Consider the following 16,034-nt stretch of genomic DNA (forward strand, 5'->3'; position numbering starts at 1 on the left):
CTGCATCTGCCATGTATCCGCCCACTCACACAACCTGTCCAAGTCACCCTGCAGCCTTATTGCATCTTCCTCACAATTCACACTACCCCCCAGCTTAGTATCATCTGTGTGCAGGGTAGTGTTAATGTGTGGGCATCGCTGGTCGGTGTGGGCTCAACTCGGTGGGCAGAAGGGCCTGTTACCATGCTGTATCTCTAACGTAAACTAGACTAAACTTTTCATCTTGTCCCTTCTTGAAGTACCTTGGCTGCAACAGGGAACTTAGCCCAAGGTATTAAGATTCTGGTGGTTGTTATAAGATCTGAATGTAGTTGAATCTGTCTTTCTCTTGCAAAGTTGTCTATGCTTTCCTTGCTTTTGGTTTATTAAAAGCAAACATTAAGTGCAAAATGCAATGAAGTCAAACTAAAAAAAATGTATTCGGCTATTTCTCTGTATCCCTTAAAGCTGCTTCAAATAGCAGTTGGATCATTAATGAGGACCCAATGCTTGTTTCCAATCCTGGCATAAGAAATAGGCTTTGGCACTGCTGTTCAAATATCTTTTCAATGGGCTTAAAAGTAGGAAGTAACTAAATATTTTTTAACAATAAATGTGAATTAATTCAACAGAGAATGAACAGTTGAAGAATGTAGCCTAAACAGTAAGATACTTGCCACAATTTCAATAGGGCATCTAACGTACTGGTGCCCAAAAAGAGCACAAGTGACCTCCCTCAATGACTACCATCCAGTAACACTTACATCCACCTTAATGATGTGCTTTATTGGATCATTGCTTCAATGGAGTTAAATATAACTCTTAGGGCTAACAGAATCAAATGATATGGGGAGAAAGCAGGACAGGGTACTGATTTTGGCTGATCAGCCATGATCATATTGAACGGCCGTGCTGACTCGAAGGGCCAAATGGCATCCTGCACCTATTTTCCATGTTTCTATGTTTCAAGAGTTGGTTATGCCGTGAATCAACTCCTGTCTCTAAAATGACCTGGATACATTTCAATTTGTCTATTGCTACAACAGGTCAACAGCAGATGCCATCTTACTGGCCCCGCACTCTGCCCTGGATACCTCAACACATATGTCAGGCTGCTGTTCATCAACTACAGCTCAGTGTTCAACATTATCATCCCATCCAAACTCATCACCCAGCTTCAAGACCTGGGGCTCTATCTCTCTATCAAACTGGATCCTTGACTTCCTCATCGATGGATCTCAATCAGTGCGAATTGATAACATCTCCTCCTCCTCATTGACCATTAACACAGATGTACCTCAGGGCTGCATGCTCTGCCCCCTGCTCTATTCCCTTTACACCCAAGACAGTGAGGGGATGCACAACTCTAATGCCCTGTGTGAATTCACCGACAGCATCATTATTGTTGGCTCGATCAGGAATGGTGATGAGTCAGTGTACAGCAGAGAGATAAAGCACCGGGTGGCACAGTGGTAGCACAATGGCGCAGCAGTAGAGTTGATGCCTCACAGCGTCAGAGACCCGAGTTCGATCCTGATGATGGGTGCTGTCTGCACGGATTTTGTATGTTCGCCCCGTGACTGCGTGTGTTTTCGTCGGATGTTCTGGTTTCCTCTTGCACTACAAAGATGTGCAGGATTGTAGGTTAATTGGCTTCAGTAAAAATTGCAAATTGCTCTAGTTTGTAGGATAGTGTTAATGTACGGGGTGATGGCTGGTCAGAGCGGACTCAGTAGACCAAAGGGCCTGTTTCCGCGCTGTATCTCTGAAGTCTGAAGTCCTAAAGACCTGGCTGAGTGATGCAACAACAACAACCCCTCACTCAACGTCAACAAACCAAGGAACTAACTGTTGACTTAAAAAAGGGGAAGTCAGGAGATATGGTAGTGGAAAGAGTTCGAAGCTTCAGATTCCTGGGCATTAACATTGCAGATGACCTGTCCTGGGTGCAGCACATAGATGCAATCACAAAGAAGGCACCCCGATGCATTTACTTTCTTTGAAGTTTAAAGAGATTCGGAATATCACCAAATACTCCAGCAAACTTCGACAGATCTTCTGCAGAAAGTACCCTAACTGGTTGAATCGTGGCCTGATATGGCAAATCCAATGAAAAAGAATTCCAGAGGCTGCAGAGAGTGGGGTGGAACCAGTGCCATCCATCACAAGCATAGCTTCTACATCATTGAAAACATTTACTTGAAATTTAATTTACTGTATTAATTTATTTTTTGTGTTAAAAAATTTCTTTCTATTCTGTTTTGTAGTTTAGCACAATCCGCAGGCATTGCCACTTTTGTTTCACTGCACATCTTGTATATGTATGTGACAAATAAACTTGACTTGACTTGACTTGACTTGACTTGACTTGACTTGATGTTGCCACAAGAAGGCAGCATCCATCATGAAGGATTCCCACCATCCAGGCCATGCCCTCATCTCACTTCTACCTTCGGGCAGGAGGTGCAGAAGCCTGAAATCTCACACCACCAGGTTCAGGAACAGGACGTTCCTGCAACCATCAGCTTCTCTTGAACAGACCTGCTCAAGCCTCATCCTACCTTGGTCACGGAACACTACAGCCCACTTCTTGCTCTGCCATGAACTTGGTTGTAATTGGAATGATGTTTTGCACTAAGATCTTGCACTTTTGCAGTCTTTTTCTTTTTACTGTCTTGCAGAATGTATGAGAACTTTATGTGTAATGTATGTTTTTGAGTGTTGTCTGATGCACCTCTGGTGCTGCTGCGAGCAAGACTTCCATTGTACCTGTACCTCACCGTACTTGCGTATATGACAATAAACCCACCTTGCAATGACTGTGGACGGCTGCAAAATGGATCTACGTAAAGCTCAGTTGTCACCTGGCGTACTTGAGCTCAAGGATGAGGTTGCCTCTTTCTCCTGCGGGGATGGTGGGGTGCATAGAGCATCGGAGATGACTGCAATGTAACCAGGGTGGAGACCGCATGGTACAGTATTTGGTGTTCAGTCTCCTGCTGTCCATCGGATCCTGTGAGAGAGATTGCTGAGCAACAAGAGTCCATTCGATCATGGACTGCACTCGGGCAAGATCTGCAGTCTGTGTGAACCTGCAGCTCAAACCTCTCTGTGTAGGAAAGAACTGCAGATGCTGGTTTAAATCGAAGGTAGACACAAAATGCTGGAGTAACTCAGCGGGACAGGCAGCATCTCTGGAGAGAAGGAATGGGTGACGTTTCAAGTCGAGACCCTTCTTCAGACTTCAAACTTGGCTCAAATAGACAATAGACAATGGACAATAGACTATAGGTGCAGGATTAGGCCATTCGGCCCTTCGAGCCAGCACTGCCATTCAATGTGATCATGGCTGATCATTCACAATCAGTACCCCGTTCCTGCCTTCTCCCCATACCCCCTGACTCCGCTATCATTAAGAGCTCTATCCATCTCTCCCTTGAAAGCATCCAGAAAATTGGCCTCCACTGCCTTCTGAGGCAGAGAATTCCACAGATTTACAACTCTCTGAGTGAAAAGGCTTTTCCTCATCTCCATTCTAAATGGCCTACCCCTTATTCTTAAACTGTGGCCCCTGGTTCTGGACTCCCCCAGCATTGGGAACATGTTTCCTGCCTATATGTTTCAATCTTATATGTTTCAATAAGATCTGTCTTCAGTTTTGCCTCAGGAAAGAGCTGAATGTCAATGTCCTCTTAAAAGCAGCATCAGCCAACTGCTTAATGCAATTGCAAATCTCAGACTTGGTGACCTTGCAGATATTCCGTGTGGCATTTCGGAAGGGGTTGAAGCAGTTGAAAGCTCCGTTGATCTTGTCTACAAACAGACCTTGCTTGGGTCATTGGTAGCAGACGGACTGCAGAAGGGGATACAACTCTGTGAGAGCCCTCTTGTAGACTTGGTGCTCCTTTATCTTTATGTAGTAAACGAGAGCACGTCCACCCAACTGGTACCTGACTGGGACTGTAAGTGTTGGAAGGAACTGCAGATGCTGGTTTAAACCGACGATAGACACAAAAAGCTGGAGTAACTCAGCGGGTCAGGCAGCATCTCTGGAGAAAACGAAGAGGTGAAGTTTCAGGTCGAGACCCTTCTTCAGACTGAGAGTCAGGGGAAAGAGAAATGAGAGATTTATAGATGGTGATTTAGAAAGATATAGAACAAATGAATGATATACATGCAAAGAGTAACAATGATCGGGGAAAGGTGGAGTCCACAATGGTCCATTGTTGGCTGTGGGCTAGGTGATAACGAGTTTTACAGACAGTGAAACTCAACAGGACGACAGTGAAACCAGTGCGATTACGTAGGTGGGGCAGGGAAGGAGAAAGGGGGGATGCAAGGGTTACTTGAAGTTAGAGAAATCAATATTCATACCACTGGGTTGCAAGCTGTCAAAAGTGGGACTGTATGTTGGGCTTGGCGGCTTCGAACAGTGGGGGATCTAAGTCCCAGAAGTGTGAAGGGTATTAGCATTGCATTGAAGGCGGAGAGCCCTTGCATTCAATTTTCAAATGCATAATCATATTCACAAAGCAGAATTGCTAAGGGATTCGATGGCACGTTGCTATGTTTCAGCACTGTGTAATTAGATAGCAATCATATTTCCGAGGAGAATTCTGATGAGGACAATTTCTACGTCTTCCCTGCATCACTTCATGAAGTTGGCCAGGCTCTTCCTGGTGCGAGTCACCCTTACACACCTGATGTGATTATGTCATTGCCCGTGTAATGGTCCTTACGAAGCACCATTGGTCACTCCAAGAAGAACAGGGTCTTCTCAAAGCAAAGCTGGATCGGGACCTTTCTCATGCATGCCCTGGTTAGCTTTCATCCCTCCAAGATCTTCCCCAGTGCCATCATTACAGGGACCCCCCACACTCTCTGATGCTGCTCTCAATTTTTTAGAAGATTTACGAGGATGTTGCCAAGACTCTAGTGCCTGAGCTACTTTAAGCGGGCTAGAACTCTATTCCTTGGGGCGCAGGAGGCTGAGGGGTTGATCTTCCAGAAATATCCAAAAATCATGAGAAGAATAGACCGGGTAAACGCACAGTTTTTTTGCCCAGAGTAGGGGAATCGAGAACCAGAGGACATAGGTTTAAGGTGAGAGGGGGGAAGATTTAATAGGAACCTGAGGGGTAACTGTTTTTAACAAGGCTTGTCGCTGTGTGGAATGAGCTGCAAGAGGAGGTAGTTGAGGCAAAATTTAAGGAGCATTTGGATAGGTTCCTGGATGGGATAGATTTAGAAGGATATGGGCCAATCGCAGGCAAGTGGGACTAATGTAGAAGGAGCTTGTGGGTCGGAGTGGGCAAGTTGGGCTGAAAGGCCTGTTTCAGCGCTGCATGACTCTATGACTCTATGTACTCAGGAAACTCCAAGAAAAAAACCCTGCCTTTGACTTTCACCCCCTGATCCAGCGATCTCTTGGGGGCTCCAACAATGGTCCCAACTTCCAACCACTACCAATTAGCATGGTGTTACCCCAATCATTGGCAACGAATGTCCTCTCCACCATATGATGGGTCCACACTCTGATAGTTCACACCCTGCCCCCATCAATACAAGTGACACTCACTACAGAGGATCTTTAACTAAACTTCTGCTGCATTGCTTGCCCAGCTCAACTATTTCGGATAGGGTCATAGATAGGAAAGATTTAGAAGGACAAAGGGTGGTGTGTGTATGGAATGAGCTGCTGGGCGAGGTAGTTGAGGCAGGTACTATTGCAACGGTTAAGAAGCATTAAGATAAGGAGATGGATAGTATATGTTTAGGGGCATATGGGCCAAACGCAGGCAGGTGCGACTAGTGTAGATGGGGCACTAGTCTCCCATGGTTGGCATGAACAAGTTGGCTGAAAGGCCTGTATGACTCTATGAGAAATTGTAGACGATAGACTATTGAGGAGTTGCCCCCTCAGTGTATGCAGTTTTTGAACATTCACCCTTCAAGTGAAAGACATGCCCAATGGGTGTAAAGATGATGAATTAGCCTGTCAGCCACGTCTGGTGACCACCATGCTATAAATTACTGAGTTTGATTTAATGCGCCTACTTTATATGCAGCAGCTCACCAGATTTTTCTGAAGGAGCTTACTTCATTGTATTGGGTGAAATTGCTGCAGGTTCTTTTATAGTCTCACCTTCTTTCTTCACATTTTGTGATTGACTCTACTTTGTTAACAGTATGATCTGATTACTGTGGCTCAGACACCCATCATGCTTGTTTCCAACTCAGCGATTGATGTTCGAAGTAAATTCATCACAACGGCAGTAAATTGCCGCAGAACAGGAACCCAGTGCATCTTTATCTGTCACACGAATTGAGACGGTGTAGATTAATCCTTTTGAACACAGAATGTATTTTTCAACACGAACACTCTCTCAATATCAAAATGATTACAGTATATTGTAGCTTGGGTTTTGTCACATGCCCTGTCTGAGGCATGAAGAAGACTGGGTAAACCTGAAAATCACACCCTTTATTTGGAAAAATAGACATAAAGTGCTAGAGGGTCAGGCAGCATCCCTGGAGAACCTGGTCAGGTGACGTTTCGGGTCAGGACCCTTCTTCAGAAGGTTTCTACCAAAGATACCAGAGGAGCAAGATGGACCACTCCGTCAAAACCGCCTATACTGAAGTGTAGTACGCAAAGGAGCGTAACATCCGCCATTTTAGTAAGCAAACCCCACCGTTCGCTATGCCTCTCGCAGTGTAATCAGTGTTTTGGGGGAACAGCATGTGCGATGATACCATAAAAATGCAGAATATATCTCATCTATCAATTCACAGATTTTTCTTGTTTTTCTTTTTTAATGTTTCTGCAAGTTTCTGCCTACTAAAATGGCGCCATGACACGCTACGGTTTTTAGGGTCGAGTGATCTATCTTGCTCTGCTCTATTATCGTTGGTTTCTACCCTTTACCTGGTCTACATGAAACTAGTCAACAGAGTCTAATACATGCTTATGGGATGAAAATAAACATTTAGCACTGGGCTACAGTGAGCCAATTTGACTTATTCAGTAACTGTGGTTGTGTAAGAAAATAACTGCAGATGCTGGTACAAATCGAAGGTATTTATTCACAAAAGGCTGGAGTAACTCAGCAGGTCGGGCAGCATCTCGGGAGAGAAGGAATGGGTGACGTTTCGGGTCGAGACCCTTCTTCAGACGTGGTTGTCTGAACCACTCAACTGTGGTTGTGTTAGGTATTTAGAACATTAAATTTGATACTGCAGCAGCTGCTCATCCATTAAAATTCCAATTTAAAATACTATAATTTAGAACAAAGCCTATTTTGCTGAGAAATAATTCATTATGATGTTGTTTAATTTTATACATTTTATCTCAAAATGATTTTCTTATGGGAAATAAATTTCAGTTCATTAAACAAGACGGCAGAAAGGACGTTATCTGCAATTCTAATCATTATTGAATCCTAATAATGATCTTTCATAATTAAGCAAATGAGCTTTAATGACCTGATTAAAGGGTATCAATGTGGAAAATGTATTTAATTTATCTTCGGTTGCTACATCTGTGCAATGCTCTGATTAGATCCTATCTTGTGCACCCTCTGCAAAGCTTCGTTCATTTATAGAATCATGGAGTCTTAGCGACTTAGCTCATATAGACATTTAGTCATAGAGCTATGTTGCACAGAAATGGGCCCTTCATCCCACCTTGTCCATGCAACAAAGCTGGCATATTGGGCTTGTCCATTTGCCTGCATTTGGCCCATAGCCCTCTAACCCCTTCCTATCTATGTACCTGTCCAGATCTTTTAAAAGCCGCAATTGTATCTGCTTCCATTGGTTCCTCTGGCAGCTCATTCCAGATACGGATTACCCTCTGAGTGAACAAGTTCCCATTGATGTCCCTCTTAAATCTTTCCTCTCTCATCACTAGCCTATGCCCTCTAATTTGAGACTCCTCTACTCTGGGGAAAAAGACTGTGAGTGTTCACTTTGACCATGCCCCTAATGATCTTGTACACCTCAATAAGGTCACCCCTCAGCCTGGTCTAGCATATGTGGAAATGGAAAATGTTGTTGATACCCATCAAGTTAGGTGGCATCTGTGAAGAGAGGGCAAAATAAAGTTGCCATGAGAATCCTCCGTCATCTTGTGCTGTCACCCCTTTGCCATTTGTCATTAACTCATACAACTTTCTTGTGTTCTTGGTATCCTGTCTCACCCATCTTTCTCAATGTTCTAAAACGTACTTTATCACTAACAACTCTAGAGTTTGATCATCATAATGAAAGATCATCACAATGAAACATTGACTTTGTTTGTCTCTCTGCAGGTGTTGCTTGATCTGCACCAACTTTCTGCTTTTGGGTATAAAATGCAACTTTCTGCTTCCTGGGTATAAAATGGAAATATTTAGTTTGGGTTGAAGTCAGTAAGTGAAATGGCCGGAGACACAAGGAACAGCAGAATCTTGAGCAAAGTACAAGGTGGTGGTGTAACTCAGCAAGTCAGGCAGCATCTGTGGAGAAAATGGATAACAGAATCTGAAGAAGGTTCCGGACTCAATACAGCGCATAGCTATTCCCTGCTGCCTGACTGGCTTAATGACTCCAGCACTGTGTTTTACTCAAGTTAAATGACAGATTCTCTAAAGCCCTAAGGATGGTACTTCGAACATCCTGTTCCCAAAAAGACACCACACACATTTCCATGAGTAAGATATGTAACGATGATTGGGTTATTTGGTCTTTTTTTTAGTGTTTGTTATTCAAGATATTTTCTACAATGGAAAGTGACAAATTAATTTCACGAGTGATAAGTCAGTGATTGGGCTGTAGAGAGCAAAGTCAGGCCATCAGTGGGGGCAGAGGGTGGTGGCAACTGAGGGAACCGCGGGCAAGGAAGGGTGCCACAGCTGCATTCCTCCTCTGCCTCAAATCCGCAGAGATTAGTTTCACACTTTGATTATTTACGATGCTGCAATTTCCAAATCTTGCTTTGCACAGTGGTGCAGCGGTAGAGTTGCTGCCTTAGAGTGCTTACAGCGCCAGAGACCCGGGTTTGATCCTGACTACAGGTGCTGTCAGTGCGGAGTTTGTCCATTTTCCGCCTTGACCTGCGTGGATTTTCTCTGAGATCTTCGGTTTCCTCCCACACTCCAAAGACGTGCAGGTTTGTAGGCTAATTGGCTTGGTATTAATGTAAATTGTCCTAGTGTGTGTAGGATAGTGTTAATGTGTGGGAGTCGCTGGTCGGTGCGGACTCGTTGGGCCGAAGGGCCTGTTTCCGTGCTGTATCTCTAAAACTAAAAGAAAAACGAAATTTAAACTCAGGAAGCCTAGTTTCTTTCACTGTCAGCTTTAGGGTGCCACCTTCAGTAGGTCTGGCCCTGGTTAGAAGTGAAGATGGGCTCCATCTTCAACCAGCTGGTTGGTTTGATGCAATTGAAAGGCTCCCTCCTCCGTTTCAAGCAGCAGTTAATATTCAACACTGTTTCTTAAAACCAGATTTCATAAAGATAGGTTTTGAAAATAAACCGATAGTTTTATTGACTGGTTGGTGTCAAGTTTACTGACACCAATGTTCTAAAACTGAATTAAAATTCTCAAACTGCCATTCTAGAATTATATTGGTGGATTCCCAGTTAAATAAACATACTTTGTACACTGACTTACGCATCTCTGTTTTACCAGTCCAGCTTCATAACCATGGGGGTCATTCTACCCCATTATCACTCCTCTTTATTAACTAATCTAGCTGGTTAACACCTGTACATTCAATAACTCATAACTAGGACAATAAATTCGACCTTAATAGTTTTACTAACTGAGATTTACTCACTAACTACACTTGCAGAATCAAAAATTCCAAATGAGAGTGGAAGCCTAATTTTCATTTGTATATCCTAATTAGTTTCCTAAGATCCTAATCTGATTCTATCAGGAACCATTAAAACTCACTTTCTGCCAACCTTGGTTGCAGGCCTAGAAGACACAAAGTGCTGAGGTAACTCAGCAGGTCAGGCGGCACCTCTGGAGAACATGGATAGATAAGGTTTCATAAGGGTGGTTTTAAACTAAATACGGGTGGTTTTAAACTAAATAAGGGGGGGGAGGGGGTGTCAAATGGGATAGTCAAGGATGGAGTTAAAGGGAAAGAGAGTAAAGGGATAGTTAATGACCCCAGAATTAATGGGAAAGAAAGCTCACAAAGGGATAGGAGGGTATGGCCAAATGTAACAGGGATCGATGTGAAGGGTGAGATGAGTAAAGGGACTGTCCCACTTTAGGCGATTTTAAGGCGACTGCCAGTGACTAGGCTATCGCCGACAGTTCGCCGGGTCTCGTGGGCATGATCGTGAGGAGTCTTCCAAGAATCGTAGTGGATCTCAGCGCGTCGCTGAGAAATCATCCGGAATGAAATTTCTTGGCGACAGCTGGCTTGTCGCCAGGTATCGTTGCTTATTGCGGTCGCTGTCGCCTGCTGTCCCCAGGTTTGCTAGGTTCCCTTAGATGCATTTAGAAGCACATTATATTAAAATAAGTAAAGTCATTTCAAAATACCATAAAATGCTTGTGTTTAACCAATTTATTTACCGTCAGGACATTTGACAGGTAGATTGGAGGCAACAGTTTGACGGTCAGGTAAGCGTAGGAATTTTGCGATGTTTATGGCCATCAACCATTACATTTAAAGTGGGCTCCCAACCCAGATATGCAACCCAGAAACCAGATATGCATCTCCTGTACATTTTCAAAGAATGCTCACACACTTTTCACAAAAAATCCACTTAACCACTTTAAAAACATTTTTTTTTAAATACAACTATTAGTAAACTGGAAGTATAACCAGTTTATGCCTTGGAACAGTGAAGCTTGGTTTTTACGTAACCCATACAAGATGTTATAGTTCACAACTCTCAAGTACTTACCGACTTGTCAGTGATTTCAACGAAAATTAGGACGCCGGAGAAGCATTGACATCGTGGGAATTTCGCGATGTTTCTGAAGACGCTGTAATCTCGACCTGACTCGGCATTTTCGTGGTAATTGTCGTCGAGTAAAAGAAAAGTTCGGCGACCTGCTACGACTTTGACAGTCGCCGGCAGCCGCCTTAAAATCGCCTAAAGTGGGACAGGCCCTTAAGGAATTAAAAGTATTGTATATGAATGCGCGAAGTATAAGAAGTAAAGTAGATGAGCTTGAAACTCAGTTAATGGTTGGTAGATATGACATTGTGGGGATTACAGAGAAGTGGCTGCAGGAGGATTGGGCCTGGGAACTTAATATTCAGGGTTATACATCCTATAGAAAGGACAGGCAGGTGGGCAGAGGCGGTGGGGTAGCTCTGCTGGTGAGGGATGAAATTCAGTCCCTTGCGAGGGAAGACATAGGGACTGATGAAGTAGAGTCACTGTGGATTGAGTTGAGGAATTGTAAAGACAAGAAGACACTAATTGGTGTTATCTACAGACCCCCAAATTGTAGCCCGGGTGTAGGGTGTAAGATGCAGCAGGAGTTAAAGCTGGCATGTAAGAAAGCTAATGCCACTGTGGTGATGGGGGATTTCAATATGCAGGTAGACTGGGGAAATCAGGTTGGTTCTGGACCCCAAGAAAGAGAGTTTGTTGAGTGCCTCCGAGATGGATTCTTAGAGCAGCTTGTAATGGAGCCTACCAGAGAAAAGGGAATTCTGGATTTAGTGTTATCCAATGAACCAGATTTGATAAGAGAACTCGAGGTAAAGGAACCGCTTGGAGGTAGTGATCATAATATGATTAGTTTTAATCTGCAATTTGAGAAGGAGAAGGTTAAATCAGAAGTGTCAGTGTTGCAGTTGAACAAAGGGGACTATGAAGGCATGAGAGAGGAGCTGGCCAGGGTAGACTGGAAAGGGATCCTAGCAGGAATGACGGTGGAAAAGCAATGGCAGGAATTTCTGGGCATAATCCGGAAGACGCAGGATCATTTCATTCCAAAAAGGAAGAAAGATTCTAAGGGGAGTAAGAGTCAACCGTGGCTGACAAGGGAAGTTAGGGATGGAATAAAACTAAAAGAAAAGATGGATAACACAGCAAAGAGTAGTCGGAAGCCAGAGGATTGGGAAACTTTCATAGGACAACAGAAGGTAACAAAACGGGCAATACGGGCTTAAAAGATGAAGTAAGAGGGGCAGCTGGCCAAGAATATAAAGAAGGACAGTAAAAGCTTCTTTAAATATGTTAAGAGAAAAAGAGTAGCAAAATCAAATGTGGGTCCCATGAAGGCAGACACGGATGAAATTATTATGGGTAACAAGGAAATGGCAGAAGAGTTGAACAGGTACTTCGGATCTGTCTTCACTAAGGAAGACACAAACAATCTCCCAGATGTACTGGAGGACAGAGGATCTAGGGGGATAGAGGAACTGAAAGAAATTTTCATTAGGCGAGAAATAGTATTGGGTAGACTAATGGAACTGAATCCCCTGGGCCTGATGGTCTGCATCCCAGGGTCCTCAGGGAGGTGGCTCTAGAAATAGTGGACGCATTGGTGATCATTTTCCAATGTTCAATTGATTCAGGATCAGTTCCTGTGGATTGAAGGATAGCTAATGTTATCCCACTTTTCAAGAAAGGAGCGAGAGAGAAAACGGGGAATTACAGACCAGTTAGCCTGACTTCGATGGTGGGAAAGATGCTGGAGTCAATTATTAAAGAGGTAATAACGGTGTATTTGGATAGCAGTAAAAGGATAAGTCCAAGTCAGCATGGATTTGTGAAAGGGAAATAATGCTTGACTAATCTACTGGAATTTTTTGAGGACGATCAGCCATGATCGCAATGTATGGCGGTGCTGGCTCGAAGGGCCGAATAGCCTCCTCCTGCACCTATTTTCTATGTTTCTATGTTTCTATGTCAGGACCCTTCTTCAGTCTGCCTGACCCGCTGAGCTACTCCAGCACCCTGTGTCTTTTGTAGACCAGCAGCTGCAGTTCCTTGTTTCTTGGGCCTTGTTCCTAGAGCCTGCAAGGAATGCTCTCCTCTCCTGCCCAGAAGTGAGTTAAACATTGGGCCTATCTGTCAACTACAACCATACTTACCTCTCACTTCAAAGTACTGGAGAACTCGGCGGGTCAGGCAGCATCCCTGGAGAAAAAGGAGATTAAAAAAATTACGGACTTGTAAAACTCAAACAAGTTATCAAGTTTAAACCCAGAGAGTTGTGAATCTGTGGAATTCTCTGCCACAGGAGGCAGTGGAGGCCAATTTGCTGGGTGTTTTCAAGAGAGAGTTTGATACAGCTCTTAGGGTTAATGGAATCAAGGGATATGGGGAGTAAGCACGAACAGGGTACTGATGTTGGATGATCAGCCATGATCATATTGAATGGCGGTGCTGGCTCGAAGGGCCGAATGGCCTACTCCTGCACCTATTTTCTATGTTTCTATGTTTCTATGTTAAAACGAAGGTCAATTGGCCATTTTAAAAATTTTTCTGAAAACTACAACAGTCATGGTGGTGAATGAATGAGATGTAGGTTGACATGGTTTAGAGAGGGGACTTTCTATTTAATAATCAAGCAGGAAAGTTACATGGAACTGGCTCCAATAATAATATTGTTTTATCTCTCATATGTTCAGTCCAGGCAGACCCCAGAAGGAGAGTTCTTACCCCTGGATCAGTGTGAGTTGGATGTCGGCTTTGGCACTGGTGCCGACCAGCTGTTCCTTGTTTCACCCCTGACCATATGCCATGAAATAACTCCTGCCAGCCCGTTCTTTGATCTCTCCCAACGATCTCTCCGAAGTGATCAGTTTGAGATCGTGGTGATACTGGAAGGAATTGTCGAGACTACTGGTAAGTCCATTTATTTCTGCAGGTCGTTAACATATTTTATTTCTTCTTTGTATATAATCCTTAATACTTCGAACTGCCTCCTGCGTCCTTTTACTCATCAAGATTTTGCATTGTGGAATGTCATTAGGTTTAACCGAACCTACCTTTTAAACGAGCTTGAAAGAGGGCAGAGAAGGTTTACAAGGATGTTGCCAGGACTCGAGGGCCTGAGCTACAGTGAGAGTTTGGACAGGCTAGAGCTTTATTCCTTAGAGCGCAGGAGTATGGGGGATGATCTTATGGAGGTATATAAAAAGAGGAAGATTTATTAGGAACCTAAGGGGGCAACTTTCTCACTTAGATCCGCACTGAGGGGCGGCACGGTGGCGCAGCGGTAGAGTTACTGCCTTACAGCGAATGCAGTGCCGGAGACTCAGGTTCGATCCTGCTACGGGCGCCGTCTGTACAGAGTTTGTACATTCTCCCCGTGACCTGTGTGGGTTTTCTCCGAGATCTTCGGTTTCCTCCCACACTCCAAAGACGTACAGGTTGGTAGGTTAATTGGCTGGGCAAATGTAAAAACTATCCCTCGTGGGTGTAGGATAGTGTTAATGTGCAGGGATCGCTGGGTGGCGCGGACCCGGTGAGCCGAAGGGCCTGTTTCTGCGCTGTATCTCTAAATCTAAATCTTAGAGGGTGGTGGGTACATGAAACAAGCACCAAGCTGGAATCGAGCAAATCACAGCTTGGTTTGGGAACAGCTCCATTCATGACCGCAAGAAATTACTGTGAATTGTGGATGCAGCTCAGACCATCACACAAACTAACCTCCTTTCTATTTACTCCATTTATACCTCACGCTTCCTCGGCAAGGCCAGCAGCATGATCATGACCATAATCATATGTTATTAGCCAAGTATGTTTTGCAACACACCAGGAATTTGTTTTGTCATACAGTCATTCCAATAAAAAGCAACAGAACACACAAACTACATTTTAACATAAACATCCACCACAGTGACACCTCCACATCCCTCACTAATGATGGAAGGCAAAAAAAAGTTCAATCTTCTTCCCTTCTTTGTTCTCCCGTGGTCGGGGACCTCGAGCCTTCCATTGACGGGACGATCTTGGCTCCCGTAGCCGGCCGTCGGGCCCTCCGTGTCGGAGCGATCAAGCTCCCGCATCAGGGGTAAACTCAGCTGCCTCGTGCTGGGCGATCGGACCCCGGGTCGGGTCTAGTCGAACCTTCTGCGATTTGGAGCTTCCCGACATCGGTCTCTACCCGCGACTGCGAGCTCCTCGATGTTGAAATCTGCAGGCCGCAGTTGGAGCGTCGATCCCAGGCAAGGGATTGCACGCTCCGATGATAGGTCCACCGCCTCGCGATGGGGCTCAAAGGCAGTCTCGAGCAAGGCCGCCAGCTCCATGATGTTAGGCCGCAGAGCGACCGGAGATACGATCGGGAAAACAATCGTATCTCCGGTAGGGTAAGAGATTGAAAAAAATGTTTCCCCCCCCCCCCCCCCGCCCACCCACCACATAAAACAAACCAGTGAACATTAACACAAACCTTTAAAACACACTAAAAATAACAAAAAGACGAAAAGACAGATAGACCGTTGGCGAGGCTGCCATCGCTGATGGTGCCACCCAATGGAATCAAGGACGAGTCACACCCTGGCCACTCCCTCTTCTCCCCTCTCCCATCAGGCAAAAGGTATAGAAGTGTGAAAACACACACCACCAGATTCAGGGACAGTTTCTTCCCAGCTGTTATCAGGCAACTGAATCATCCTACCACATCCAGAGAGCAGTGCTGAACTAATATCTACCTCATTGGTGACTCTCGGATTATCCTTGATCGGACTTTGCTGCTTTTACATTGCACTAAATGTTATTTCTTTACCATGCATCTATATACTATAAATGGATTGATTGTAATCATGTATTGGCTTTCTGCTGAATGCAACAAAAGCTTTTCACTGTACCTCGGTACACGTGACAATAAACTAAACTGGACTGGAGTGCTGGAGTAATTCAATAGATCAGGCAGTATCGGTGGAGGGACCCTTCTTTAGAGAGATTGTGGTAGGGGACAGAAAGCTGGGCAAGAGTGGTGGAGACAGGACAAAGCCTGGCAAGTGCTAGGAGGATATAGGTAAGGGGGGGTGATTAGCAAACGAGTGGATAAAGGGTGGAGCTGAAAAGCAGACAAAAGGTGACTAAAGGACGGCATGGTGGCGCAGCAGTAGAGTT

General features: G+C 44.5%; 1 protein-coding gene across 1 annotated transcript in view; it reads left to right on the forward strand.

Annotated features, from left to right (window-relative positions):
* The window catches only part of LOC144607472 (G protein-activated inward rectifier potassium channel 1-like), a 62,909-nt gene that overhangs the window by 22,995 nt on the left and 23,880 nt on the right, over positions 1-16,034 (forward strand). Inside the window, exon 2 of the mRNA XM_078424332.1 lies at positions 13,580-13,796. Within this exon, the coding sequence (XP_078280458.1) occupies positions 13,580-13,796 (217 nt within the window). The remainder of the gene's footprint in view (positions 1-13,579; positions 13,797-16,034) is intronic.

The sequence above is a fragment of the Rhinoraja longicauda genome, chromosome 29 (genome assembly GCF_053455715.1).
Source record: "Rhinoraja longicauda isolate Sanriku21f chromosome 29, sRhiLon1.1, whole genome shotgun sequence".
Lineage (NCBI taxonomy): Eukaryota > Metazoa > Chordata > Chondrichthyes > Rajiformes > Arhynchobatidae > Rhinoraja > Rhinoraja longicauda.